Source organism: Harpia harpyja, chromosome 18 (genome assembly GCF_026419915.1).
Source record: "Harpia harpyja isolate bHarHar1 chromosome 18, bHarHar1 primary haplotype, whole genome shotgun sequence".
NCBI lineage: Eukaryota > Metazoa > Chordata > Aves > Accipitriformes > Accipitridae > Harpia > Harpia harpyja.
This window is the reverse complement of record NC_068957.1, coordinates 18596468-18624214: the sequence shown is the minus strand read 5'-3', so window position 1 is coordinate 18624214 and position 27747 is coordinate 18596468. Positions and strand designations below refer to the sequence as shown.

The 27747-nt window shown below is 41.1% G+C and overlaps 1 protein-coding gene across 3 annotated transcripts in view; it reads left to right on the top strand.

Annotated features, from left to right (window-relative positions):
- Positions 1–27747, top strand: part of FGF13 (fibroblast growth factor 13) — a 266520-nt gene that overhangs the window by 140469 nt on the left and 98304 nt on the right. For 2 of the 3 annotated variants that reach the window (XM_052813805.1, XM_052813807.1), the window contains one exon: positions 2595–2762. The exons of the other annotated variant lie outside the window; for it this stretch is intronic. In XM_052813805.1, the coding sequence (XP_052669765.1) occupies positions 2595–2762 (168 nt within the window). The remainder of the gene's footprint in view (positions 1–2594; positions 2763–27747) is intronic. 3 annotated transcript variants of the gene reach the window in all.

The window sequence follows — 27747 nt, the reverse complement described above, 5'->3', positions numbered from 1 at the left end:
TACACCTGCTGTCCTGAATTCTAGTAACCTGATGTGCTTTTGTTGATTTCAGCATGCTCTTCACTCATTGAAGGTGTGGTTCTCTTTGTGGCTCATTCATATTTAAATAAATATGTGTAGGTGGTGACATGAGTGTGTAGGTGACTGGTAAAGGACAAGTTATATCTTCTCCACCTGTCTTAGTGAGCTTGCCTGAGATAGGGGTGGACCCACGCAGTGATGTCAAGCAACTATTTGCCAAACACTTGACAAATGGAATCAGGCCGTGGAGTTGGTTTGCAGATGCTGCATGAGCCCTCTGAGCTTACAGAAGCTGAGAAATCATAGCCCAGTGCCAAGCAGCTCTTGTGGCTGGGAGAATAGGTCCTTATGCCATACGTTTGGGTAAGTAGCTCCTTCTCCCCTGCAGACCCTGTTTAGCAGCTGCTGGCCTGATTTCTGCTTTTTTTGCACTGAAGCAGCAGTCCAGCACCACACAGCATTGAACCTTGTGGGTAATTCTCTGAGCTCCTGCATTTGAACAGGACTCCCCAGGAGGGACTCTGCCTCTCGGAGGGTCAGCCCAGGGACATGCCTTTTGCCCAAAGCTGAGGTTTTGACAGTGGGGCATGCTTTGCTGTGTATCAGCAAGCTTGCTGGCAGAAGGTAGCTGTGCATTTCACTCTTCTGCTGGCTATTCACGTTTCACGGTGCACTTTATCCTTTATCCCTGTAAATGTCAGAGGGATGTGCCGCAGGGCTCCCGCATGGTTCACGTCAGTGGCGCTGCCCACAGCTCGCTGGTGGCTTTACACGGATGCCTGCAGCAGCAGCTGTGTGATGTCTTTTTGGAGGAGTTGACCCATCAGGGCTTGTTGGTCTTTGGCTTATCTTGGGTGTTGACTCGTAGTAATTAGTCCCAGTAATTGCCCTTCAGTCTCAGGGCTGTCCGTGTGTTTCATGAACACATACGTACCCTTCAAACAAGCCAAAGTAAAACTAGTATTGTTAAGGGAGCAATTACATGGCAACTGTGACCTTGTGCTCCACTGACCCGCTGCTCTTTTTTGAATCACTTGTGCTTTCCTGTTAGCTCATGCATCCCTTTTAATGACGCTTTATATAGATTATTAGTGTGTGTTACTGATGCTGTGTGTAGTCTAATGAAGCAATAACAGCCAAGGTGCAAAGTGTCTCCTGTGGATTAATGAGGTCTTGAAAGAAGGTGGCTGCCCACTGCGAAAAGAAAGACTATCAAGTTGAACCACTTATTTATCACCTAGATATGACTCTTACTAGTACCATCCTTGATAGGAGAGAAAAAAAATCAAGTGCATGAAAATGCAAGAGGATAACATTTGTTTGAAGGGATCCATGTTTAAATCTGACAGTTTTTAAAAATTATTATACACTGGCAGGTATTTAGGAAACAGTTAAATTGTTTGAATTACTGGCCAGCACTTCTAGAACCATATAAACTTATGTAGCGCTAGTGCATCTGTGGTTTTAGGCTAGCCTATCAATAGTTACTTTCCTGATTGTTGGAATTTTACTTTCCTAATTCTTGGATTTTTTTTTTTTTTTTTTTTGCCATAGGGTTGGAGAATCTCAGCTTGGGTTTGGCTGTGGTTTTATATCTCTGCATCACACTATAAGTAACTAGTAGTGGTTAGAGACTGTCTTTTGAAAAAGCATTCAATTTTTGTTCTTGAGAGATGATCTGTGCCTTAAAGCTGTAATCTGAGGAACCTCACTATCTCCGTTATTAAGGCTTCATTTTTTAGATAGTGGGAAAGTGTTTCAATTCTTTCTGGTAATGTAATACTTTGAGGTAGCTGGAGCTTTCTGTACGCTATATATTTTATCTTTTTACTGTTTAATAGTCTGACCCCATTCAGAAAACATTTCAGACTGCATATAATTTATGTTATTAATGGCAGTATTGATTTATAAGATCAACTTTAAAAAATGACTTGCTGTTTTACAAGAAAACCATCAAAAGGATTAATGTGCTTTCTCTTTGTACATCTACTCTTCTATCCATTGAAAATGACGATCAAGTCAAATGTCATTGGATTATCGTGCTTGCGCTAAGGAAATGTGTATAATTATACGTCCTGATAAAGGCATGTTCTTTTTACTTTGGGGAATAGATACACTGATGTTGCATTACCTGCAGATGTGCAATGATTACTCCCTGATGTTAATGTAGAGATTGCCTGTGGCTAGGCAATAAAAGCATGCTTTGTTTGCTTTTTTTCTCTTAATCTGCATGGAGAATAGATATAGGTGCTATAGAGGAATAAAGCAAAGACATAGGAGAGAACCTTGTTGCTTTTTGGAGCAGGGTGTTATTCTACTATTTATTAAAGCTGCATGAACCAATATAAAGTGTTGATGTTTATGAGAAGTGTTGTTTATAGAAGTAAATGTTTTCCCCACCCTTCTACCACCATGACTAAGATACTTTACACTTTAAATTTTATTTTCCTTCCTATAAACATTTCTTTCCCTCCTTTCTTTCCCCCACCCTGACATTATGTAGTTGATTTAATTCTCTAGATTGCTTTCCTCAAGCTCTAACTTGAGTTCATTTTGTTATGTGGTGACCACAGTTATGGATGACGCTCCCCCTGGCACACAGGAGTACATTATGTTACGGCAAGATTCGATCCAATCTGCGGAATTAAAGAAAAAAGAGTCCCCTTTTCGTGCTAAGTGTCACGAAATCTTCTGCTGCCCACTGAAGCAAGTGCACCTCAAAGAGAACACAGAGCCGGAAGGTTTGTGGCACTATGGATCCATGTTCTGTTTGTTTCTATTATTTTCATTTTTCCATGTATGTCCCTAGAGTGTGCTGTGTGTTTTCTAGCCTGTGTCAGTGCAGTGCAACTGATGCAGGAAGCGTGATGCACTCCATGTCCCCCTTTGCTTGCCTGTTAGTGTCTGATTCAGCTATCACGGGACACTATAATATAAGCTATGTACAGTATCATTCTAGACAAGAAGTGACGCTGCTTTTTCTTAAATAAAGTTTGTTTGTTTCAGCTCTCATCATTACACACTGCCCTTTTTTTGGCTGCCAAAAGTTGCTTGCTACTTAAACGGCATCAATCCCTAGTTGGTTCTTTCCAGTAACATTTCTGAAGCTGCACTCTGCTGAAAATATGGCACTTAGACTCAGATTCGGCTTATCCCCAACACCTTTCACTCCATAAGGCTTCTGCATAGCGCTAGAGAATGCTCATAACAGCTGTACTTCAGTGAAGCAGGATGAAGTTTGTATGTAATGCACGCCTGGTTGCATTTTGGAAAATGAAATGCATGCAGAGCAGAAAAAAAATAAGTAGAATGTTTTCCTTTTCAGATAAAACAAAGGTATGGTCTCTTCTAATGCCATGTTTACTCATATGAAATTACTAATGAAGTATCTATATCTTTAACTTGTTCATCCGGTGTACATAAGATTAAGCTATTTTAAATTATATTTTTTAATATTTTGTCTTATTGTTCCATAAGTGTTTTGCATTACTGCCTCATATTCTACATGGTAAGCCTTCTACTTTTTGCATAAGCTCCAGTATCTGCCAAGACAAATAATGCTACTGCTGGTAGATGTATTTTAAGATGAAAAATTCAGGGCTGGGTTCTGCCACAATTGAGTCTGCAGGAATGGCAAAGTGAGCAGGTTGGAGTCCTTCCTCACAATTCATTTGTATTATTCTCTCTGTAATGATGGGCATCAGTTGCTGAGCTGTCACTATTAGCCAAAAATATTTCAGTCAATTGCTTTCTCCTGTTACCCCAAATGTTGCATGAACGTTCTTTGCACCATTTCTGGGAGATCTGTGTCTTTTAAAATAAAAGTATTTTATTAAAATAGCATTTCTTTCTCATGTCACCAGAAATATTAAGTCTGACACAAACACTGGTGTAAGGTGTGGGGAGAGCTTTTTTTGTTTCAGTGATGATATAACTGAATATTAAAATTGGGTTTTGAAAACACAAAGTCTAATTCTCCTCTCAGTTCTGGGGCTGACTTGATAGGAGTTGTGATTTTGTGATTCTGAACTCAATAAACATGAAGGAAAGGTGAATCCCATAGCGTTTTCCTGGATTAGCAAATGTAATGAATTTCATATCATCTGTTAGGGTTTGTGGTGTTCATGAGTAAATTATGAGCCCAGAACTGTTCATGTCAAGCTCCTCTAGGAAGACGATGACGGCTGAACTACTAGAGGTGCTCAGCATCTTCAGCAAGTGATATTTGGTGAAATGAAAGATTCCATGTGAGCCATAAAATGCAGGATCCTAAACTTGGCATCATTGACTCACATGATGTATTTCAATTTCTCCTTGTGCTCATGCGTAACTCCAGCAGAAGCTGATGGTCATTTCAGTGGAACTTATACTGGGAGCTAGATACCTGCTGGGGAGTAGCTCTTAGCTAGGTCTGATCATTTTCAGTGAATAAATCAACAATTTACACACCAATGGTATGTTCAAGAGGAACAAGGGAAGCAGAAGTATGCTGGGCCTGTATCTCCAGAGCATGAGTCTCCTTGGGCCATGGTTTGGTCCAGTGTTGAGGAATTCAGGATCTGCTGGGAGAAGCTTGCAAGGTGCAGGCTCTAAGTGAAGACCTGGGGAGCATCAGTTCTGCTGTATTGTCACCTGGAAGCCAACAGTTGCTCTTCTTAGATTCTCCATAAATCTACATACTGTCTGTCTCCAACAACAGCTGTGTTACTCCTTCCTCTATGGCATATGGTATTGTTAATCATACTTACTGAAAATGTTTAGTTCTAAGAGGAAAGCTTTTCATCTTTTATTGCAGTATACAAGGATGAATGTCTCTTCCCCTTCCCCTTTTAATCCTTCCTCCTCTCCTCCAGGAATTTTGCATTACTAGGCAGGGCACAAGAAGCTATGGCCATATTGACTTGTCCCACAACTGTCTGAGTTGATGGGAATTCATAGGGTATCAATTTTTATTGTTGCGTGATTTCTCTATGTGTTTCTGTGAAAGATGTTGCCCCTAGCATGAGAGGGAAAATACATGTTTAGGAGTCCTTTTGGCCTCTGTTGCAGCTTAAATTCCCTGGGCTGCATTGGTCTTTTTCTTCAAAATCTGTGAATTGCCTGGCAATGGTGTTAGACCCACTGAAAGACTGATGGATGTCATCCTCAGTGATTTGTTGGCATGAAGCTTGAAAAATTCTGAGTGTGAAATGATCTGAACTGTGCTTTCAGTGCAAACACTAAAACAGTCTGTTGAAGTTAATGGAGTGGCTGAAGGAAACCCTACCTGAATACCTTCTAGTGTGAACCTAGCACTTAACAGCTCAGTTGTGCTGTGAGGATGAATGAAAATAAATGTTTAAATTTGTTACTATAGCATAATTTACACATTTTTGAAGGTACTGGAAAGTATGGCAACTAAGAAGCTATTAGGAAAGTTCTCTGAGTAGAATGTTGTAATGGAAGTTTTATAGAAAATTGCAGACTTGAAAGACACTGCAGAGAGTACAAAAATGTACCTTTTTTATCTGCTGAGTGGTGACATGGGAACACATAGTAAATCCTGAATGTTCCTAACTTTGCAACTCTTTGCCTAACTATTTCATTTACTCTGCACTTTTTAACCACTTTCATACAGGGTTAATGCTCGGGGAGCCTCATTTATCCCTTCGGGTTTTGAACCCCTTAGGCATATATGATGACACCAGGTAAAAGATTTTCCTGGATTTTGGAGGGGTGTTTGGGGAATGTTCTACTACTTGCTGAAAGACTTAAATACCACCTCGCTCTGGTATCTGAACCAGGTGGCCCATCATTTCTCTTATCTCAGGCCCATTTCTAAAAGCAAGAGAAGGAGTGAGAAAAGTAGATCCATGTTTCCTAAAGTAACCTGTCTTGGTTTCTTGTTCTTTTCCTGACACCCTACCTGCCTGCCTGCAATGTCATCATTTTTCACAGCACCCATATGCTTCAAATACACCTTAGCAGATTAGGTCCAGGGCCAGTACATTTGATATCAGTCTGGAGGACACATAGAAGAAGGTCCTTGGTCCAGTAACTATAGCAAGGACAGTCTTTTTTTAAGTGGTAGATGTGGAAGGAAGGAGGAGAACAATAGGAAATGGCAACTATATTATCTTCCCAAACTGTGGAAATTTCCATTTGAGTCCAGTGCCAGCAGGGTGATGTCTGTCAGTCTGGACCACAGTTCAGATAGGATGCTGCCTTTCCTACCTAATGCTATGGGAAACTTTGGACTAAGTTAAAAGATGAGCTGCTGCCTTATTCTGCACCATTCCAGCTTTGTGTTGTCAAAGTCATTCTACAGTTTACAACATTATGGATCTCTCAAATGCAATAAAACAAATGGACCTGACATCCTTACCTGGATGCTAGGTCCTGTGGGCATTGTGCATTGTTTACAATTACATCCAAGCAGCAGCAAAATACAGGGTGTTTTTGTAGCTTCCCTCAAGCCAGGAATATACTGCTAGCAGGAGAAGGGCCATCTGAAGTACATTTTGCAGCTATTTGTTCTCTTAAATAGTTTAAACATAAGCTGCTGCTATCTGTATAAAACATGGTTACATAAAAAGAAGTCTGCTCCTGGAAAACTAATTTGAGTTGTATTATTACATCCAGAGGAGGGAATATAATGAGAGAAATGTTTCTTAAAAACACCCATTGGTTAGTCACAGTCACATAATCAAGAGTCTTGGCCTCTCGCCCACAGTTCTGTTTTCATGTGGGATTTTTTTGCCTTTTTTTTTTTTTTTTTTTTTTTTTTTGGTAACATTTAGTCTCCCTCCAGGCATACATAACCTTTTTACACAGAAAAGCAGACAAGCATGGCAAAATATGTATTGGGGATGGGGAGAGGGAAATCTGGGATAGCAGCTGGTAATGAGGAAAGGCAGCTTTCCTCAACCAACAGGAAATCTGATTAGATAGAAAATGTTAAGGATGCTAATGTGAAACAAGCAGCTTTGCGGTTGCCCTTGACAATGGCTTGTTATCTTCATCCCTAGCAATGGGATGACTGGCAGAGCCAGTCCCGGGGGCGAGGAAAAAGGTAGGACATTTAAGCACATTATGTGGGAGGCTGGCTCTTCCGCCTACTCCCTGTGCACACGCGGTTTTGTCATCAGCAGAAATTCAGAGCCTTTATGTTGTCATACTGAATGTCCCTTTGGTGCTCCAAGTGTCGTGTCACCACTGATAGTACTGTTACTTGGCACTCTAATTATACACTTTTCTTCTAGACCAAATCAGTCCTATTAGCCTGGCTCCTTCATTTAATTATCTTAATGCTTGTGCATTTCTGCACTTTAGAGGACAAAAAGAAAGACGAAGGGGGAGGAGACCGTGTATTTGAAATCATGGAGAACTGTGAGAGGTTTTTAAACTTTACGTATTGTTCAGAACTGAAAAAGACTTTGTATTCCAGTGGGGAATAATAGAGATGAGGGAATAGGGAATAATAGAGCCATGTGAAACATAGGTACAGCCTGTGCCGGTTGTGTCCGAGATGTTCAGACCCAGCACACTTGGCTGTGAGACACCAGCAAGGAGGTTCAGCATCTGTGCTGCGCGTGCATTCAACATCAGATTTAATCTGGACCAACAGCCACCTGAAAGTAACTCACTGGTTCATTGAATAGGGGCTCCTACTAAATTATATGATTCTATTTAGAAACTTTATTAGGGTTATGGTCCCTTGATACTAAGTTAATCACATTTCATAATCTTCCATGATGTTTTTCATCATGTCTTCTGCTTTCAATGGAGGTGAAAAGTGAAGACGTGGTATCCCGTTTGCCAAGGCTCTTGCCAACAGGAGTATTTAACCCTTTCCTGCTGCAGCTAAGCTGTCTGGCCTGAAGCAGTTCATCCCACGGAGGGCTGGCAGCCTACTATTGCCTGGTGCTGGGCCCTGCAGCCCTCTGTGCTCTCATCATCACCCTTTTCCTCAGCAAAACCTTGTTCTTGACTCAGCTTTTGTCTGCACCTCTCAGGTCCTCCTGTGAGGAGCGTGAAGCTTTCACCTTGCCTCACTCCTGAGTCCTGGCACTGGCAAGAAGCAGCAATGAGCAGTGCCTGAGCCTTTTCCAATATGAAATGAAAATAAGCTCTGAATCCTGTCTGTCTGGATACACATGGAGTTGCTGCAGCTATGGGACCATATCTATAGTGGAGGATGATCTAAAGGGAGTGACATAGACCACAAAAGCCAAAGGTCTGAAGCTGCCACTGTTATAATGGCTTTTTCCCCCCAAAGAGAAATCGACTTTGACTTGAGTGATTAAATGATGACCTTCTGTTTCAGGGCATTGGAAGGCAGTGGTGACAACTGCACTCTTACTTTCTTCAGATGCTTAGTACATAAAGCAGAATAGCTCAGTCCTGTAAGTGTCTGAGCCCTCTTGCCCTGATCCTCCAAAGCCTTTAAGCACGCGATTAAACATGTGAGTGCTCCCAGGAGAGTCAAAGGGGTTGGGATGTATTTAATGAGCTTACCTGAACACGGTCTGGGCCTGGCTCAGGTTCAGGCTCAGACAGTGCAAATCCAGAGTAATTCCACCAAAATCCAAGATTTACTCAATATTTACTTGTCTGCAAATGAGATCAGAACCCCCTCGTAGAGTTTAATTTGATTTCTTCTCTTCTTACTCCCTTAGGAGGTTATATGGTCCTTATTGCCACAGTGGTTCGTGATTGAACATGCATGTCATCATGGCACTCCTGTGCAGTAGGGAAGTGTAATATTTCCCATTATAAAGAGGGAACTGAAGGACTTGATTCTCAAAACTATTTGGGCATCTCATCAGCATTAGTAACAATAACACTGCCTACTGAATCAGCTGAGCACTAGATACTTAACTATCACCTTTGGAAGATTCTGGGGTGTGACACTTCTAGCCATGCAAAAATACAGCAGAGTTGGGAATTCAACATCTTTCCATGAACTTCAACTTAGAATCTGAGTTTTTTGTCTTTCTCTTCAGCAGCAGCTCTGCGGCAGCCTGTGCCAACTGATCTGCCAGCTACCTCCAGCCCTCCTTTCCTCTTGCCTCCCACCACGTGCTTGTGCGTTGACCCGTGCTTCGGCAAGTTCCACCACCAAACACCTTCTTTTCTCACCACGGGAGTTAAGGAGTGGCTCAGCACTAGGTGAGCCCGGTGCCAGCCGTGGCAGGCAGGGTGGGGTGACGTGGTGAGGGACAGAGGACAGGGGGACAGTAGCAGCCAGCGTTAGCAGGTAATACACGAATGGCGACAGGTTATTAGGCTCCTATTTCAGCTTTACCCTAAACTGGTACCCTCTACTACTACTTTAGTTTTCCATACTTTCCTTACTTTTCACCAAGTACTTGGCTCTATGCTTGGTGTTTACACATTCAGCTGCATGCTGTCTTATAAAAACCATCTCTTTTTAAGGTGGCTGGACGTGATTTAAAGAATAAGGCGGTGGTTCACTGTTTAAAGTCCTGAGCAGGAGGCATCTAATTGTTGATAAAACATTTCTATCAGTAGGCACTACAATGATTACAAAGTGCATATTGAGGAAGGCATTTGAGGTTTCGAAGAAAAGTCACTGAATGTAACATTTCAAATGGCTTGCAAATCTCTCTTGTTCCTGAACTCACATACACCTGCCACCTCACAGGACGTGGTGCGAGAGCTCTCCTTAGGGCTTTACTTAGCTCCTGAGAGGCTTGGAGATCAGTGTGTTATAGACAGCTATGATTCCTGCATTCTGTTGATTTGCTTTGCTAATTCCTTTTAACTAATACACCTGCCAGGTTTTTCCTACCTACCTGAAAAATAAGGATTGCAGCTGGAAGATCCTTCTCACTGTGTATGCACACACCTCTCAGTCCAGGAAATACTGTGCACACCTTAGTCTGTTTGTCAAACTCAAATCTTTGGAGTAATGTGGCTGGAGGAAACGAAGATAAAATGTAAGGAATAGCCCAGACACTCTCTTTTGGATAGAAGAAGGATTTCAAACTTAACAGTGCCGCTGTTCTTCCCAGGCTGCCCTCCAGGCCAGCAGCTCACAGAGGGGGAATTCAGCTGGTGTCTGGCACTGATGGACCAATGCTCACCCTGCAGTCACTTCTTACCCAGCACTCTTCGGGGAGCTGATATTCAAGTCATAGTTCCTGCAGACTGTGTCCTTTGATCAAACCTGCCATTACAAAGTACCTTTGTGTGTACACCTGTTATTGAATACCTAGTCCCTTTTGGACTATGTTCTTTTTTCTGCTAGACACTTTCTTTAGTGCCCAGATGTTTCCTGACCTCTGTAAAGCATGGTCAGATTTCAGCCTAATTGGTGCTGATTTTTCAGCATATGCAGACCTGCCTTTCTTGGGTGACTGTCCTCACGGAGTCATCAGGTGGGTGGTCCCAAGTCTGTAGGTAATAGATACACCAGGAGAAGCACTAAGAGTCCTCACAGTCCTTTTATCTGCTATCTCACCTGGCCACAAGTAACAAGTTGGAAATTAAGTGTTAGTTGAACTGGGTTTTCCTGGTGCAAAAATTCAAAGGTGCAGCTGTAATTGTGAATTGTGTAATTGTTAGCCAAATTTGCACTCAGTAGCATTGGAGAAGTTTAAGTAAGTAATGGTGTTAGGAGCAGTTTCAGTGTTTTTAGTTCAAGACTATGGGTTTTAATTCTCAAGCTGGAGCTGGCCTCACCACTGAACAGGTCATGGCAACCTAAAGAGAACTCTGATCTCTTACCTTACCTGTGTACTCTTCAAGGCAAATCTTTTATCTATGCCTTTTGCTATTTTGCTCTCAGCTCAGAATAAATATTCACTATGGAGACAGTATCTGGCACTTAGCATATCTAAAGTAGGACATTTAGACCAAATGAGTCATGCTGATATTCTTTTCTCATCTAGTCTGTAAAGGACTCTTTGAGAGCTTCAAAGAGTGCTTCTTGTATGGAGGAAGGCCTTTGTCTTGCTACCTTTTCATTCCATGACTCTCCTGAGAAAGCATCAGACTTCACTCTCTAATCTGTCCTCATTTTAAATAAGAAGATATAGTTCTTTATTAATAATGAAGGTTTTTTCTTCGTACCTTATTCAGCTACATGGCCCGTCATAATTATTGCATGACCTTTTATCAGTGGTAACGTCTGTAGTATTTAAATACTGACCTTTGGGTTGAGAGCACACCAAATTTTTCATGCTGTTCTAGGTTACGACAGCTCTGGAAACAAGGAGTTGTTAAACTTTTTAGCTATCACTGGGAAGTTGTTTCCTTTCCCAAGGCAATCACTTACAAAAGCATTTAGGCATGTCTACATGGTGCAGCAGAGCATACTGCAGAGATCCCCTAGCTACCATCCCACATCTATGCAGTCCAGTGCAGCACCATGCAATGGTGTTAGTTATTAGTTAGCTCAGGGGTAATTAGCTTGAGTAACTCACAGTATTATGTTGCAGCATGTCTATGGTTTCCAGTTCTAGGGTTAGCTCAGCCCATATCTAACTCAGGGGTTTCTGCTCTTCAGTCCATCAGCAGTCTGGGCCTTCAGCAGCTCTCATGCTTCTCCTCGTTCTGGATACTGCTCTGTCAGACCTGTGGATGCTTTCAGAACAAAGCTGAAGAATTTTCACACCAGTACATTTTATTTCAAATATGTGGTGAGCATGCTATGCAGTAATGTGGGTTAGTGTTCTCTTATGATTGCATAAGCAGTTAACTTTGGGTGGTAGTACTTTTGTCTCTATTTTTTGTTCTCTTTTAAGTGTCCTGACCTGTAAAGCTAACGAAACTGAAGAAGCTTTACCCAGACCTCAGTTAACACAACAGAGGTCCAAAGATTGCAAAAGGACAGTTTTCCTAGAACACTTACGTAAAATTATTGAATGCTTTTTCAGTAGTGTCTGAGCATTTGGGAAAAAGTCAGTGCTTAGACTGTTTCATATTCATTTTTTTGCTCACTGGTATCTATCTACAGAGTTTTCCTGCTGTGTACAAGTTCTTTGATTTTGCTTATAAGCTTAAAAAAAACCCCAGCTTTTGTAGGACAGTGCAAAATATTTGCATATCTTTTAAGACAGCTCTTGTCCTTCAGGATGGAAAGGTGTACTATCAAGCAATGGTGTTCAGGAAGACTGAATAGGTGATTGCTGGGCATTGATCCCAGTGTGTATGTTTGTTTCTTTCTGCCATGTGTTTGAAAACACCGAGACAGATTTTTTTTTTCTGAAAGACTGAGATTACAAAGAGGTAGGTTAAACCCTAAAGATTACAAGGGACATAAACCTGCAAAGGTTCTGACCTGCAGAGGTGTATCCAACACGTGGCTGTACATTCTCTTCAAGTGACACAATGTTCCTTGAACTTCCGCTGTAAAGAAAATTACGGTGCATTTTGGAAACGAGGAGAAATCCTTTCTCAGGCATCTTGGATACTCCTGATCTGAAGCTGTCTGCCACAGTTTTCAAGTGCACTAATTCTTGCATGTTGATTTAGGAAGGAAAAAAATGAAGAATATATACAACTTACGGCACAAGAAGTCTTTAGGTACCAGCTGCCTCTCACGCTTGACATTTCCACATTACACAACAGTCCCTTCTAGAAAGGTTAGTGGTGCAGCTGTGTTAGTTCTCACTATTCTACACTATCTGGTCAAAATTAGCTCTCACAACAGAATAAAAATCTAGTGGCCACTCTTCAGGTTTGTGCCAGCACCATTAAGTCAGATTTTAATTTGTTTTGTGTGGCCCTTGGCATAGAGAATTCAGAAGAGCACCGGTGTATAGAGTGGTGACTGAGTGTAACGTTACACAAATATCTAAGCATCTTGATTGTTTTGCTGGAGCCCCACAGAGAAGACAAATTAAGTGGGCCAACCGTGCTTCCTCTTAATTGCTCTGTTTGAGGTTTGGGTTTCTTAACAAATATATTCTAAATAACAGCTTAACCTTTCTCCTTATGCTTGGTTTTCCTTCTTTTTACAATACACCTGTCTCAGGGATTTTTTTCCTTGGATCTTGTGGAAGAGGCACATTTCATTCTTCAGCTGTGTTTCTTGCGACCTTTGTGAGAAGGCTAGAGGCTTAGCTAGCCCTAGAGCCTCACATCCTTAGAGGATGAAACTGAGAGGTTTACCATAGAGGGTGAAAAACTATCTATGCCCCTGAATCAGCAGAACTTACTCCATACAGCAAGCTGGTACTTTAGCATCCATTGAAGATGCATCAATAAACTGCCATGAGACTTCTCAGGGCATGGAAGGCTCTGATGCCAGTAAACCGTGGGCTGGTGACTTCAGAAATAGGGATGTTTTCACTCATATGTCCTGCCTGCCCTCATGGACATCGTTGGTTTGGAAGCTTTACCAACTTTGACTTCAATGTTGTGAAGATAGATGGGGCTGCAGAAAAAGAGTCAGCCATGGAGATCATCTGCAGGACAAGAATCTGAGAACGCAGTGAATGCAGCGCTAAGCTTTTTGTCTTTTGAAAAAGGCATTAACAGCATAAACCACGTTTGTGGTGACTGTCAGTCTGTTCTCTAAACCTGCCTCTCCTCTGAACAGTCATATGGTTTTTCATTTCTGCAACAGGTGATGCCAAATATGACACTTAATTGCAGGAGTTGTTAAAAAATGTAGAGTTGAGTTCAGCTGTGCACCTTTGCTTAATTGGTGCTTGCTCCTGTTTCTCTTCCTCTGCAACTCCAGCTTGAGTCAGTAGTTGAAGACAGAGTTTTGCTCTCTCGTTGCTCTTTCCTCTGGTGAGTATAATCATTCTCTCATTTCAGACAAGTGGCAAAGCTGACATCGAATATTGCTAGCATTAGTAGAAAATGTTTAAGCTTCACATAGGATGTTTCCTTCTAAAGATGAGCTATCAGCATTAACCCGGTAGATTTTATATGGCTGGCCTTTTAATGATAAATTTAGATTAAATACACTGTAAAAACAGCAGTAAGCAAAAATTTGAATGGGACTTGAGCTGCCAAATGGAAGTAAGTGGTTTCTTAAATGACTTGGATATTAAATTAGATAAATGTAAAAATGGCAAGAAATTTTGCTGGTCTTTGTACTAATAACAAAGGAGCGTGTTTAGGAAATTACTATTTTAACTGAAAAGAATTTCATGTAGTGCATTTAATAATATGTGCAGTGAAATGTACAGTCAGTATGATATGGTTCTGGATATATAAAAAAATGCAGTGCTAGTTATTTCAAAGTTGAGGGAAGCTCTGAGTCAAAACAAGCTTTCCTGCTGGTGCTGAAGAACGTACTCTTTATGATATGCAAATGATACTTAAGTGGCAGTTACATATTCTGTAAAATTCAGATTCTCTGCTTCAAAAATTCCTTTGCCCCTCGATAGTTTCCCTCCTAATAACAGAGAAGGAGGTTATTTAAAATCACTTGTCTGCTAGGTTGCTGAGCCAGTTACCTTCAAGGCATGCTGATTCGCCTTGAGGAAGACTAAGCAGATTGCCAAAAGGTTCCTGAATTAACATGGGCTCCTCCTCTTTAAGAGTGATGACCTTCTAACCAAAAATTAGTAGGTTGTTTTAAAGGATGGCAGTTTCTCCTGTGGAGGTTTCTCTTGGCTGCTTGTTCATTGGCACACTAAGGTACATGCTTTCCTAAGGATGCCTGATCTGTGTGTAAATAATGTTTCTTTCAAATTCAGAATACAGAAGAATATTCTTCAGGACCTAATGGCAGCAGATGTTCAGCTTGTGCAGGCTGGTACCATTGGGAACACTGAGAACTCTGATGAGTTGATAGGTCATGTCCGCTGAAAACACTTTTGAAGATAAATGTACTTTTCATTTGCTGAAAAACACTTCTATTCCCCATTCCTATTAATTTTAATCTGTAAGCAAGTTGCAAGTAAGTGTGGACTAATCATCAGGATGAAAGGTGGGTTGAATAGGGTGGCAAACAACAATAGGAGAATGGGTATAAAAAGCAGCAAGGAGAGGGCAGTTTTTGAACCATAAAGCATCATGGAACTGAGGAGGAGAGGTTGGAATGGGAGGTCAGTCCGATGATGGGGAAGAAAAGTCTGCTAGGAGAGTGGTTAAGGAGCTGGTGATGTGGACAGGTGAGCAGGGAGCTTTTGGATGAGCTTGTTGGCTGCAGGTGAGATCCAAAATTGAAAAAGAGAGGAATCCCTGAGCTCCAACAGAGTTAAAAGGCTACTGCATTAGAGAGGAGCTGGAAGTCCCTTCTGGATGGAAACCTGAAAGTGAGAGAAATGACCTGTAGAGCACAGAGATCTCCAAAGAAAAACAGATTAGTTACTTAGTTGCAACTTTCTTTTGAATAACATCATCTCTATCATGCCACCACTGCCAGAGAAACGTGGTCTGTTTTCCTTGGGTTGTTCTACCTCGTTCTGTGAAGATCAGACCCCACGAACTGACCGGCACAAAGCACAGCAGCTTCTTCTCTAACTCCATGTTCATACCTCTGTACACACCGTCATATGCATGATATTATTTAATAAACTAAACAGCGGATTCCAACCACACAAATAGTTGTCCATATCCTAACTTATATATATTTAATGAAGTACATTGACTTCTGTAGAATGCTGCCAATTTATATGTGATCAGGTGTATTTATGGGCAGATTCTTTAATTTGCACATGCAAATATGCATAATTGTTCATCCAAGAGACTGAGGAAAATTGCAGGGTAGCACTATGACAGTTTGTTCTTGATATAATCTCTCCTATAGCAGAATTTGTACTGCCTCAACAGAATTGAAAAGGTGCCTTTTAAAATCTAATGTCTCAAAAGGACATCGTAAAAAAAAAAAAAAAAAACCAAACCAAAAAAAACCCCCAACACTCCTGCCAGGTTTTTTTTTTTTTTAGTGACGTGCTTTGGAGTTGGTGGTTTGGGATTTTTTTAGGAGTTTTATTGCCAACTTTTAAAGTCAGTGTGTTTCCAACAGAATGATGTTGAGATGGATGCTTGCCGACATTTTTCTTTGTAAGTCCTTGGTCAGACTCTTATTTATGGGTAAAATTGGAATTCACTCATCCTGGGATGGATGTGGTGAGAGTGGTAGTTGGCTTCAGGTCAACTTACTGTCTGAGTTCTGTAATACATCCCCAAAGATTTCATCACATACCTTTGAAAGGCACCAGTGACTTGGTGTTGCAGAGGAGTTCTATATTTAGCTCTCTTCTCTTACAGGAGCTGTTTCTTATTCAGGTGCCAAACTCTCTACCTTCATTCCTTGTTTTATTTCTAGTAATCTTTCTGTATAACCTGTGTTTTGTGAGTCATTCTGTTTCCCTCTGAGTCAATGTCTGAGCTCAATCTGTTGTTGCTCTGAGAAGTTCATCTTCTCTCTGTTTAGTACTAAGGAAACGATTCTGCCTGGGGGGCGGGAGGAGCACCCAGTAAAATACTGTCAGCTTTTCAGTCTCCTGGAGTTGATGTCTGTGATGAACACTTACTAGTAAGGACACAGATCTGTAGGAATATTTTTTTTTAATAATGCATAAGTCAAGGTTTATAAGGAAAAACATGCAAATCGAAACTCTTGCACCAGATTTCTCAAGAGACTTCTATTGCTGTGGGTTGGTTAGAAAGGAAACTTTAGTTCAAACGTTCGGTTGTATTACTTTGATTTAGGATGGGACTCCAGGGAAGGATCAAAACAGATTGGTTCTTGCAGTTGGTAGTTTGACCAAATTCACAAATAGTTTAGGGCTTCTTTATGGTCTTTAAAAATCTAGTGGTGACAGTGTTGGAGTATGGGAGAGTTGATGTTTGATTTCTCCATCATTGTAATAACAAGACTTGTTATTTCTTGTGTAATATAACTTGTTCGAATTGGCATTGCCCCATTTGAAGTCAATGGATCTTGAAGCTGTGAAGCAGAGGGATTGCAGGAGTGGAGTGAGTATTGGCTGAGAACTGGCTCCTAATATTTACTTCTAACTTCTTGAGAGACTAAATACTCAAGGTTGATTTTACATGTACTGCTGCCAAATGTTCTAGGAATCCTCTGCCACTCCATTAAGCTTAGCTGCGATGAAGGTCCTGTAAAGACCAAGTGATAATGGCTTTGCCTGCTTCAGCTACTCCTAATAGCCCTTCTTCTCAGCAGTGTATTAAAAAACAAGTGAGAGGGGAGAAGAAGAAGAAGAAATCCATATGCACAAAACTGAGAGATCTTATCTGGAACTATGTCTTCTGCAGCTTTTAAGAGTGTCTGTAACATGAACCCTGAGGACTTAGGAGGGAAGTGCTTTCAAAACTGGTTTTTGTTAAAGAAGAAATGTGGTGCACCAAAAAAGGGGTGTGACTGTTCTACTTTTTTTTTTGAAAGTCTCTCTGTCTTTCTTTCTTGCTTTGCTTCTTTCTTCCTTTCTAATAGTATAATTTTATGGTTTCCCTGCTCTGCTTTCCAGCTTTGGTACAGGGCGATCCAAAAATAGTTAGGAACTTGAGACAACCTGAAACTAGACTGGCTTTAAAGTCTGTGTTCTTAAATGGTGTCTGGCTGAGATGACTTCGGGATGCACACAGTCTCTCTCTTTATCGCTTTTATTAATTGTATTTCCTGAACTCCTCTCTGCTGAAGAAATTCCTAGTTTAGGCGACATGTAGCTAGGAGGGTGGCTGGCTACAGCCACCACCTGTATTTAATGCTTAAGAAACTGTGGGAGGAGATCAGTGCTTCCTCTGTAACCACGTGAAAGTCTCCTGAGCATTTGCAGGAGTGTTTACTGGAGTCTTCCCATATGGACTTCTCATTTCATGGTTTATAGAGGTTCCTCATTATAAGCCATCGCATCCTCCATTTTCTGTAATAACGAGACTGGAGGCCAAGTTAGGAAATTATCCTAGTCTTCTTGCAAAATTGTTCTAAACCTTTCCCTCTCTCTTAAAGATTGCTCTGAAGACTAGTATATCAACATAACTTACAGGATATCTGTCTTCTTCAACAAGACTGCTTGAACTAGTAGAAGATGTGAGAGTTTTTCCAACACGATGGAGAAAACTACTGGAATATTAGAGAAATGTGTAGTTTGGGCATGAGGCAATATGCTTTGCGTATTGGAAAACTTGAGATATTCGGGAATCGGAATCCATGGGTTGTCTATCCATCTGAACAACTGAGCTAACAGCTCAGACAGCTCAATCCCTTGGCACGTCCTCTCAGGGTAACCCTGTGATGCCATTTTACTTGTTACATGTGGTTGCAGGGCCAGGAAGTGAAGTGTAATATGTGTATTACATTCAACGTAGGCTGAATTGATCAGTCTGTTTTTCATGCTCCATCTGCATAGGAGGACTCCATCTGTGTTGTTTTTAAAAACCATTTATTATGTTAATAGTTGATGCAGAAGTCTACTGTTTATTATTCCCCTCTACCCAAAGATATATCTTTCCTTGGACTAAAAAGTACTTTCCCTAGACAAAAATTCATATTTTTCTCTAAAAAAAATTCTTCAGCCTGGAGACCGAAATCAGGGAAACCAGTGAAATCTCTTGGTCTCTTTCACTGCTAACAAATAATCATCTCATAGGTAAAGGATGGCCAAATTTTGTGCTTCCATATGCATATCCAGTCAGTAAGTTCAAGTTAATATTGTATATAAACAAATGCAGGTAGAGATGCTTCTCTAAAGTGTCTTCTGCTTATACCTCTACAGAGTGTGTTCACTTTGATAGTGTTTGGCAGAGAAGGGCATCAGTGAAAAATATAGTTACTAAGTACAAACTATAAGCAAAGGAATGGCTAGGAAATTAAAGTGTGTAGGAAAATCCAAAAATCAGTGTAATTCCTGTGTTTTATAGTGGTCATATTTCCTCCTTGGTTGCCAGGTTTGTGGACTAGAAGTTAAAAGATTAATGAGCAGAAATGCTAGCAAACATCCTCTTCACAGAGAAGAGACTGTTGTGCTTGCTGACTCACACTGGCATAGTTTCAGCTTTAAAAGATTCAAAGTTTATTGACTGGGTAAGCTACCCTGCAACATTAATTGCTGTTGTCCCAGGACAGTGTATTTCCACTTAAGGATGTGATTTCATTAAAGTAATAGACTAGGTTCTTACTTGTGCTAGGTTACTCACATGTTTTGATGGTTGGAAGGAGCCTTGCAGTGACCTTAAGTTATTCTTTCAAGAATGTTACATCACCTTTCAGTTCTCTTTTCACTAAGGGCAAATAAAAGTCATGTGTAATTGGATTGTGTGCTTCCTTAATAATTAACAAATATATGAAATGGCTTAAGATAGTCTTGAGATTTTTTCTGTAGCCTCTATGCTATAATTAAGTCTATTAGTGTTGAATAATGGGAAAGCCAGGAATATGTTCTTCTTTCTCACAGTGAATGAAGGAAAATCTCAATGCAGAGACCAGATTAGATATTCTGCACAGTATATCAAATTGTTCTTCATGGCAAAATCGCTTGATTAGGACAATTAATGCAGAGGTGTTGTGACTAGGTGTAAAAAGTGCTGAACAGTGTCAAGTTTCTAACAAGTGCTGTAAGTTCATGTCTCCTATTAAGCAATGGGAGGCGGGAATTCAACAAGGAGAAAAGATCTTTCTATGCATGAATTGTATATGAATTGAGCAGCATTCTGTATAGAAGAGTATTACAGCAGGAAGCGTGGAACTAACCTCACCCACAAAGCGCAGTAGTAAGTTTTCTACTTGGATTTCAAGCCTGAGAGGATTAGGTTTTTCTGAATTGCAAGTGGGCTGCCATGACTCAATGCAGAAGTGACATTAGATCATCTGAATAATGGAGGCCACAGAATCTCTCCCAGACTCTGGTATTAAGCTCAGCACTTTGACTCAAATATATCTCTTTGAAAGTCATCTCATCTTCAAGATGCACCATCTTCTTGGTGGTCTGTTTTCCTCTCAAAAGAGAAAATTGCTCTGAAAAATGGTTGATACAATCATCTTCACTTACCGTAAAATTTCTTTTGTCTTATCCATATTTTAACTGTATTTTCTAGACAGACTAGGTTTTGGTATATTTAAAGAAAAGTATAGATGTTCATTAAAGCATACACAGAATAGCATGGTATGTTAGTGGAAAATTGGTTTGTGTGGAGTTCTGTAGAAGGGAAGTTCCCCAGCTGTGTTTGCTACAGCTGTAGAGTAGGACAGTGTATGCACCGGTGTTACGTGGGGAAGCGGGGACGACGACGACACCTGTGGCTCCCCCAGCCACAGGGAAGGTGTGCAGCTGGCAGTGCCCTTGCAGAGCTCCCCTGAGTACTAGTCTAGGTTTGGGGTGAGTTTTTGTATGAAGTTTACTCCAAAAGCGTTTGGGACCCAGTAGGGAATTATTTCCAGCTAATTCGTGAACCTAAATTTGGAAAAATTGCTGTCAGCGGCTTTCAATCCCATTCATTTGTCTGCAGACGTCTGTCAGCAGAAGCAGCGTGCTAGGAAATGCTCAAGGGTGATGTGTTCGTGAGAGTCCTCCCATGCTAAGGCACCTAGAGAAAGAGACAGACCTGCCCTTCAGTCAGGACTGAAGAGCTTTTTGATAACTGAGGGACTGAATAACCAAAGCTGTTCTTTTCTGGAACGAAGCCATTCTTAAATTAAATTTCAAGTATGTGCCATTTTTTATTCCTCCTCTTCCCTTCTCCATTTTGTAAGTGGATATATACAGTAGAGGGAATGGGAGTCTTGAGTATAAAAGTAACGCTCTGAAAATGTTCCTGTAAGTTCTAGAGTCAGAGAGCAAAGGTATCAGCAGGCTTTCCCGAATGGCTTCTCAAACTTGGGTCTTATCTATCTTATAATTTGAGAATTATCCTGTCCCCAAGGTCATAATCGTACTCTCTATGATGATGGACCACCGTATGTACAGGGAATGTTATCGGAATATGGTGGCCCTCAAAATCTCCTGTGGGTTTGCCCTCAAGAGGCATTATCTCCTCCAAGGCTGCTGTCTTGGTACTCTCCTCTCTGTGCATCTCCGGTGTGAGAAGAAGAGTTAGCCTTTGTGTTGCTCTTACTGCCCCAAGAGAGATCTCCTAAGCAACCAAACTGCATTTAGATCAGGGTTATGTAGGATGAGAAGGTGGGGAGGTTCAGGGAAAGAGGCCACATATGTTTCAGATTTAATGGTGTGGTGAATTATGAGTAACTAATTGGAGTAGTGTAATTAAAGGCAGTTAATCAAAGCAGAGAAACATGCATATTTACTAAAGGGTTATTACTGTCTTTTTTTCAAATAGAATTCAAACATTGGCAAATTGTAAGATGATTCACAATTAATTTTAAATTTAAACGGATTTAAAACCCCATACCCCCCAATCTGCAACAAAATAAAGTTCAAGAAATTGGTGTAAATGAACATATATCTATAAGGCTAGAGGAAGGCTGGTACAGCTAGTGAGCAAGTAGGGAAATTGCCTTGTAAATCCATTTTAAAAAAGCAATAGGAAATTGTTTTATCGGGGCTCCTAGAGCAGCTGCACATGCTATGATTGATCTGATCATGTAAAACACTGATCACTGAGAACCTTTAGCTATAAGGAGACGGTACAGGTTGTAGAAATATGCATTAAATGCATGAAATCTGTGTTTCAAAAGGCTGATTACAGAGCGGGACTTCAGGAGGAAGGGAAAAGAAAAATAGGGAAACATTCAAGTTTGGCTAGTATGAGAAATATTACTTGAACTGTTTTAGATTATTCAGACTGGGACACAATGGCTTTTTGTCACCAAAAAAAATGTCTTGATTAATACTATGGAAAAGTAGGTTTTAGTTTTACAAATGGTACTGAATTGAGAGTCAAGCAGATAATGAGAAACAATTTAATCTGATACATGAGGAGGATTAATTTTGAGTACCTGGGTTGTAATAGGGCAGCACAACTCAATGCAGATAAATGGAAGATAATAAGCTTAGGAGTAAAGAACTCCGTAGTAAATGACTGCTCAGATAAATGCTGCGGCAAGCAGAGTCGGGGAAAAAAAAATGAGAAGTTACTGGAGAAAAATTGCCTATTCAACAGCAAAGCCAAGAGAGGAAATGGGATATCGAACTGCTGCTGCTGCTGAAGGGGAGTAGCGGAGGACTTAAAACACTGTGCTTAGTGCTCACCAGCACACTGTAACACTGGCAGTGGGAAGGCAAAATGCAGGTTCCAGAGGGAAATCAACTCACATGGACAGAAATGGTCTTTAAGGTTCAGAAATCTCTACAGAAAACCAAAATCCTGTTTTTGAGAGAAGCAGGGCATTTCTAGTTTTGTAGCCCATTGGCACAAGACGTGTAGATTTTTTCCACCAAAGCTAGGTGGAAATTTTAATTCACATAATTTGGCATTCATATGTTCATAAAATTAAGAGCAAAACTGGGGAAGCTGCCAAAGGAAACCTCCACAGAGATCCCTGGGGGGTCAAAGGGGGAAGCCCACATCGTGGAGCAGAGCTCTCCTGAGAACTTAACCTCTTTGGCATCGTGAGAGTGAATCATCTTTACAGCAACATCTGACTGGGCTGAAGTGTAGGGCAGTATGACAGAAGGAACCAAGGTACAAGGCTCAGAAGAGAGGAAAATATAGTCTATGCTATGGCAAACTTGTGGGAGCCTTGCTTTTGGAAAAAGTTCCTCTGCCCTCTCTACTTAAATCCGTAATGTTTTGGCCTTCAATGTTTTTATTTTTCCTCTTGTTTTAGAGTATATTGCTGTGATGACTTTATCCAATTTAGGTTTTCTAATACATTTGTAGCATAATATTAGTGCTGTTGTAACCATAATGGATAAGAAGTCAGACATGGTTTGTAGGAAAAGGCAGTGTTTTTAACTCATACTAAAAGATGCTGCTTCTCCTTAAAGTTGTTGCTCACTTAGTACCTAAAGAATGCCAGAAATGCCCCCTTTTTTCACTATTTCCTTCCACCTGGCAAGACTTCTGTCTCCTTTCCTGACATCATTTGGTTCTGTTTGCAACCTCAGCTCAGGATGGCCGTGAGGATCATTCTGTGTTTATTTGTGGCAGAAATAAATATCATAGATCTCATGCTTACACACTACGTAACTGTTCTTGAAAGGTTAGCACAGGTGGCAGAGCCTGCTCCATAACTGAGATCAGTAAAGAATATGGTGCTTTTAGTTAAGACTGAATATATTCTAGGCTAGACAGTAAAGCAGAAAGGGGTGATGATGTCTATTGTTACTGTAATTGGATTATGGTAATATCTATCCATGGTTTAGTGTTGTCTCATATAACAAAAGCTGTTTCATTCCCACCCAAAACCATGACAATCTAAGTGGTTACTCCCAGGTATTATTTCTCTGTCAAAGAATAAATCTCTGTGAGGGTCAGTTAAAACACATGATTTTTCTCTCCATTCTCAGGCTGCTGGTAGGAGATCAATAGCCCTTGTCACAATGTGTTAGAAAGAGACTTCTTAGCTGTGAGTGCAGTTGGCCCAGTAATTATCCTCTGCATCTTCCTGCAACATAGACCCACCAAAAATTTTGGGTTACATTCTGAAGTTTAACAAGTGTTCTGAAGATGTCCACCTTACCTTTAAGGATAAAACATTGCCGGTAAAAGACATACAGGAACAACGTACTAACCTCTAGGGATGTTCCATCATTCCAACCTAACAGCAATTTAATTAGAAAGGCAAGTAATTAAAGAACGAACATTAATTAAAAATCAGTAGTTTCAGTAACTCTTCCTCTGCTGTTAACATACATATTTTTTAAGGTCAAACTCTATAGAACAGTACTCTCATAATGCCTCAGATACGCCAACTGTCAACACTGAAACATGGAAACTCATTTAAATGTACGAGCTGGGACCGGGGTGTAAAGCCACTCGCACATCACTGTGGGACCGGTGTGGCCTGGTGGCCCTTGTGCAGGCAGGCACAGCTGCCTGACCACAGAGGGAGGGTGGCCTTTGTCCCTGCTTGCTCCTTGCTGAATGTGGCCCTAAGGGTGTCTAAAGCCAGGGCTGGACCTGTTCCTCCTCTGACCCTTCAAGCTGGAAGAAAGACCGTTACTGGCAGACTTGCTTTCCAGGGCCCATTATAGCAACACGAGGCTTTAAGCCATGTGTGTGAAATGTAGTGTAAGTGCTAGTGAGCTGTGACATAAAGCCTGGGTGTCCTTGACAGTGCTTAAGCTGGGCGTAACATCTTCATTGATTCATGTGGCTCTCAATGCCCACATCAGTTTGAATACATGAATGCCCAAGCAGGTTTGCATATACCCTCTTTTTCTGCTAATTATATTTTTATGGCTTCAGAATTCAAAAGCAAACTTTATTTTTATAAAGCCTTGTGCATGTCTAATGAGAGTCTTGACATGAAAGCTTTCTCCATCCACAGGTACCTTGGGAATCCAGAGAGTGTAGGAGCCTTCCTGCTGTACTAGGGCACTTTTCAATTACATATTTTTTGTCGTGATCTTCTAAATCAGAGTAACCCAGAATGAGTTTAACGTGGTGCTATAATTACTAAACCTTGTTCTGCCTTTTCACCTCTTGAATATACAGCTGTGAAGGTATTTTAATAGAAAACTATACGGTAGCGGGTTTGATCTCATTTGTTAAAATCTCTTACTGCAGCTAAGAAATACTCACAGGGGACAGAGGATGTGTGAACCAGCTCATGGACTGGGGGAGTTTGAACTTTGTGAATTGGTCTAGTGGTAAGACTGAGCGTGGCTCAGGGGCACCTATTCTCTTTGGTGCCCAAACTCCAATCCACTGCCCAGCGCTCTGCAAAACTGTCATGCTGCCTACCTTGCCAGCATGAATATCCTTTCCAAACACTATCCCATGCTTTCTGCAACCTTGTTGATCTCTGCCAGTTCAGCAGGACCGATACAGACTCACCACCATAGAGCCGTTGAGCTGTGTGGCCTTAAGGAGATTCAGTAATTCTAATTATTGATAGAGTTCCATAAATCAGAATTCTGGAGTCGGCCACAAAAGTCTGTCAGTAACCAAAGACCAGTGATTAACCTGCATACTGATTTCGCAGTGACACCGAGGTACCCCTGATTTCCACAGTCCACGGAAGGTAATCACTGTAACTGGAAAGTAATCAGCGAGAATGGTATGTCAGACTGTGCTGTATGGGTCGTGATGCACTGTCTGTGGCGGCTTCCCTTGCTGCAACCTCTTTTCTGAGCCTTGTTCAGCAGTGTTCCCTGACACCAGCTCATCTTTGGCCCTGCAGCACCAAACGTAGTAATTATTCTAACACTGCATTATGCAGAGTCAGGAAAATTATTATTACCCAAGGCAATTTTATATACATTACAAATTTCTTTTACAGTTATCACTTTAAATTAGGACAAAATGCTCTGTGATTCATGACTTGATCCAAGGCTCCAGCCAAAGAAACAGAAATGTGTGCAAGGAGAGGGAGCTGATTTTGTTCTGCACTGTGCTTTCCGGTTCCATGCAACTTTATGGTATGTCCAAGACATGTAAGTGAAAACAGAGATTTTTCCAAAACATACGTAGAGTACTTCACTGGTGTATGATGTGGACAAGGGAGAAAAAAGATAGAGTTGGAAAAATCCAGAGAGACTCATCAAGGGTGGGTTTTCAGGGTCTAACCTCAGAGCTCCAGCCATGGAGGCTTGGTGCCGTTATTACTCTGGCACAACAGGCTTGGGATAAATATTTCCACTCACTGAGCTCCAGTTCAAATTTACTGTCATGAAGCATCCATCTTACTGGTCTTCTTGGAACCTGCCTGCCTTCAGGCCCATGTAAAAGACTGCAAATCAAGCCTCACCTTTTTTCACTTCATTTCATAGGTCTAACTTTTTAAAGAAAATTTTGTTTTAAAATTAATACAATCAAAAAGGCAGTTTAAATAACAGAATATTCAACAGTTACTAAAGCCTCCTTCAACAGATTTGAGTGCAAGGCTGAAAATGAACTGTTATCTTTTCAGTTATACTTACAGAATGCAGATCTGAATTGCAAAAAGGCCATTAAAAATAGCTTGTGCAATTTAAAACAGACTGAGTCAAACTGACAAAGCAGAAAATAACATGAACTAGAGATGCACTTGTGTGCTATATCATGTTAATGATTCTGTTTTCTAAACCAGGAACAGCTCGATAATATATGCTGTTTCCAAACAAACGTATGTTTTATTAAAATAAATTAAGATAGAGAAAAATACAGCAGTGTGGGATGGGAAAGAAAACAATTATTCAGGAGGATTAAACTTGCTATACATCAGAGGCTTGTGGCGTGTCCCCACTGGGATTTTGTGTACTGTTTGTAAAGATTTTATCTGCAAATTTTACATCTGGACTCAGTCATTTTGTATGCAAGACCACAAGCATTACATGACAAAGATACAGCACGGGAGGAAAAGTTGTCCAAATGTTGTACATAGATACATGCTTAAATACCATTCTGTAGCCTAACCTTTGATATTCAAGAGGACAACAGCTGTAGAATACGAAAAAGCGTGGGTTTGTTTTTGTATGTTTGGTCTAAAGGCCAAAGCGTTTGTCTTTTGAGTTAATATACTTCATGTAACTGCTTGGGTACAATGGATATTTGACAAAAGAAGTAAGTTAAACCCCTCATGGCAGCAGCTGTGTTACACTGGCCATTAGAGTAATAGCATGTGCCTCTTGCATCTGGGGCTAGACTGGTGATGCCTCTTCTCCCGGAGCCAGGCTGTGTTTGCATTCTTCATGGTGAGGCAGCGCATGGTTTTTGTGCTATTGACTTCTGCAGCCAAAGCAGGCTCCAGAGTTTCGCTCTGCCTATGATGACACCATAAAGGTTTATAGTGCCATTTTTCTTATGCAGGCTGATATCCATATGTTATGGGCAGACATGATGCTGTCTGGCACTATGATGTGATCATTCCTTACATCTGCACTTTATTGTACATGATACGCCTGTGAGTGCTGGATGCCCAGAGATCCCCCTCTGGCTAATCTGTCATGTTCCCTTGATAGCTATTAAACAAGGATTTATCAACATGACTCAAAGGTACTTTTCTGGCACTTTTAATATGGAGAAATTTCAATAAGGAAACTCTGTAGCTACTTGCTGATGCAGACCATGCAGCAAAGTCAAACCAGATGTCCTTAGGAGGGTTTTGATCCAGCATCTATCTAAACAACAAAGCTGGGTCTTCAGATGAACTGAAGAGTATGTCCAAAAATTAGGACAATGTATTAGGCCCCATGGTTTCTTTCTGCCTGCCATGGTGTCTGCTCATTTGACTGTAGCTCAAATCACCCAGGTTGGGGTTAGGAAGACCGTAATGTATAGTACCTGCTGTGTGGCTGAGCTGTCTGCTGCTCAGGTCTAGCCATGTCGACCAGTTCAGACTGCAGAGGTGGGACCTTAGGTCTCTGTTGAGATGCTGGGTGTGACCGGGTCTCCCAGTGGTACGGGCAGAGGGAGCCAGGAATGTTGCTGGTGCAAATCTGGTCTGGAGGTTGGCTTTGAGCCCGAAGTTAACTTTGAGCATAGATGTTCCCTCGTAGTCCCTCAGCTGCAACTGGCTGTGGCCCTTGCATACGATTGCTGCTTGGGGACTTCACATGCAGGAGGGTGTTAATCTGGGTGACTAGGGGAGGTTTACCATCGCTGTGTTTCTAGCCCTTGACAAATGAATAGGTCTGTGGTTAATGCTGATGACTGAGATGTGAATTCAATTTCTCTCAGGCGCTGGCTCTGACACTATATTGGCCAAGGCTGCTTAAGACTGTTCAGTTTGGGGCTGGCATTGGT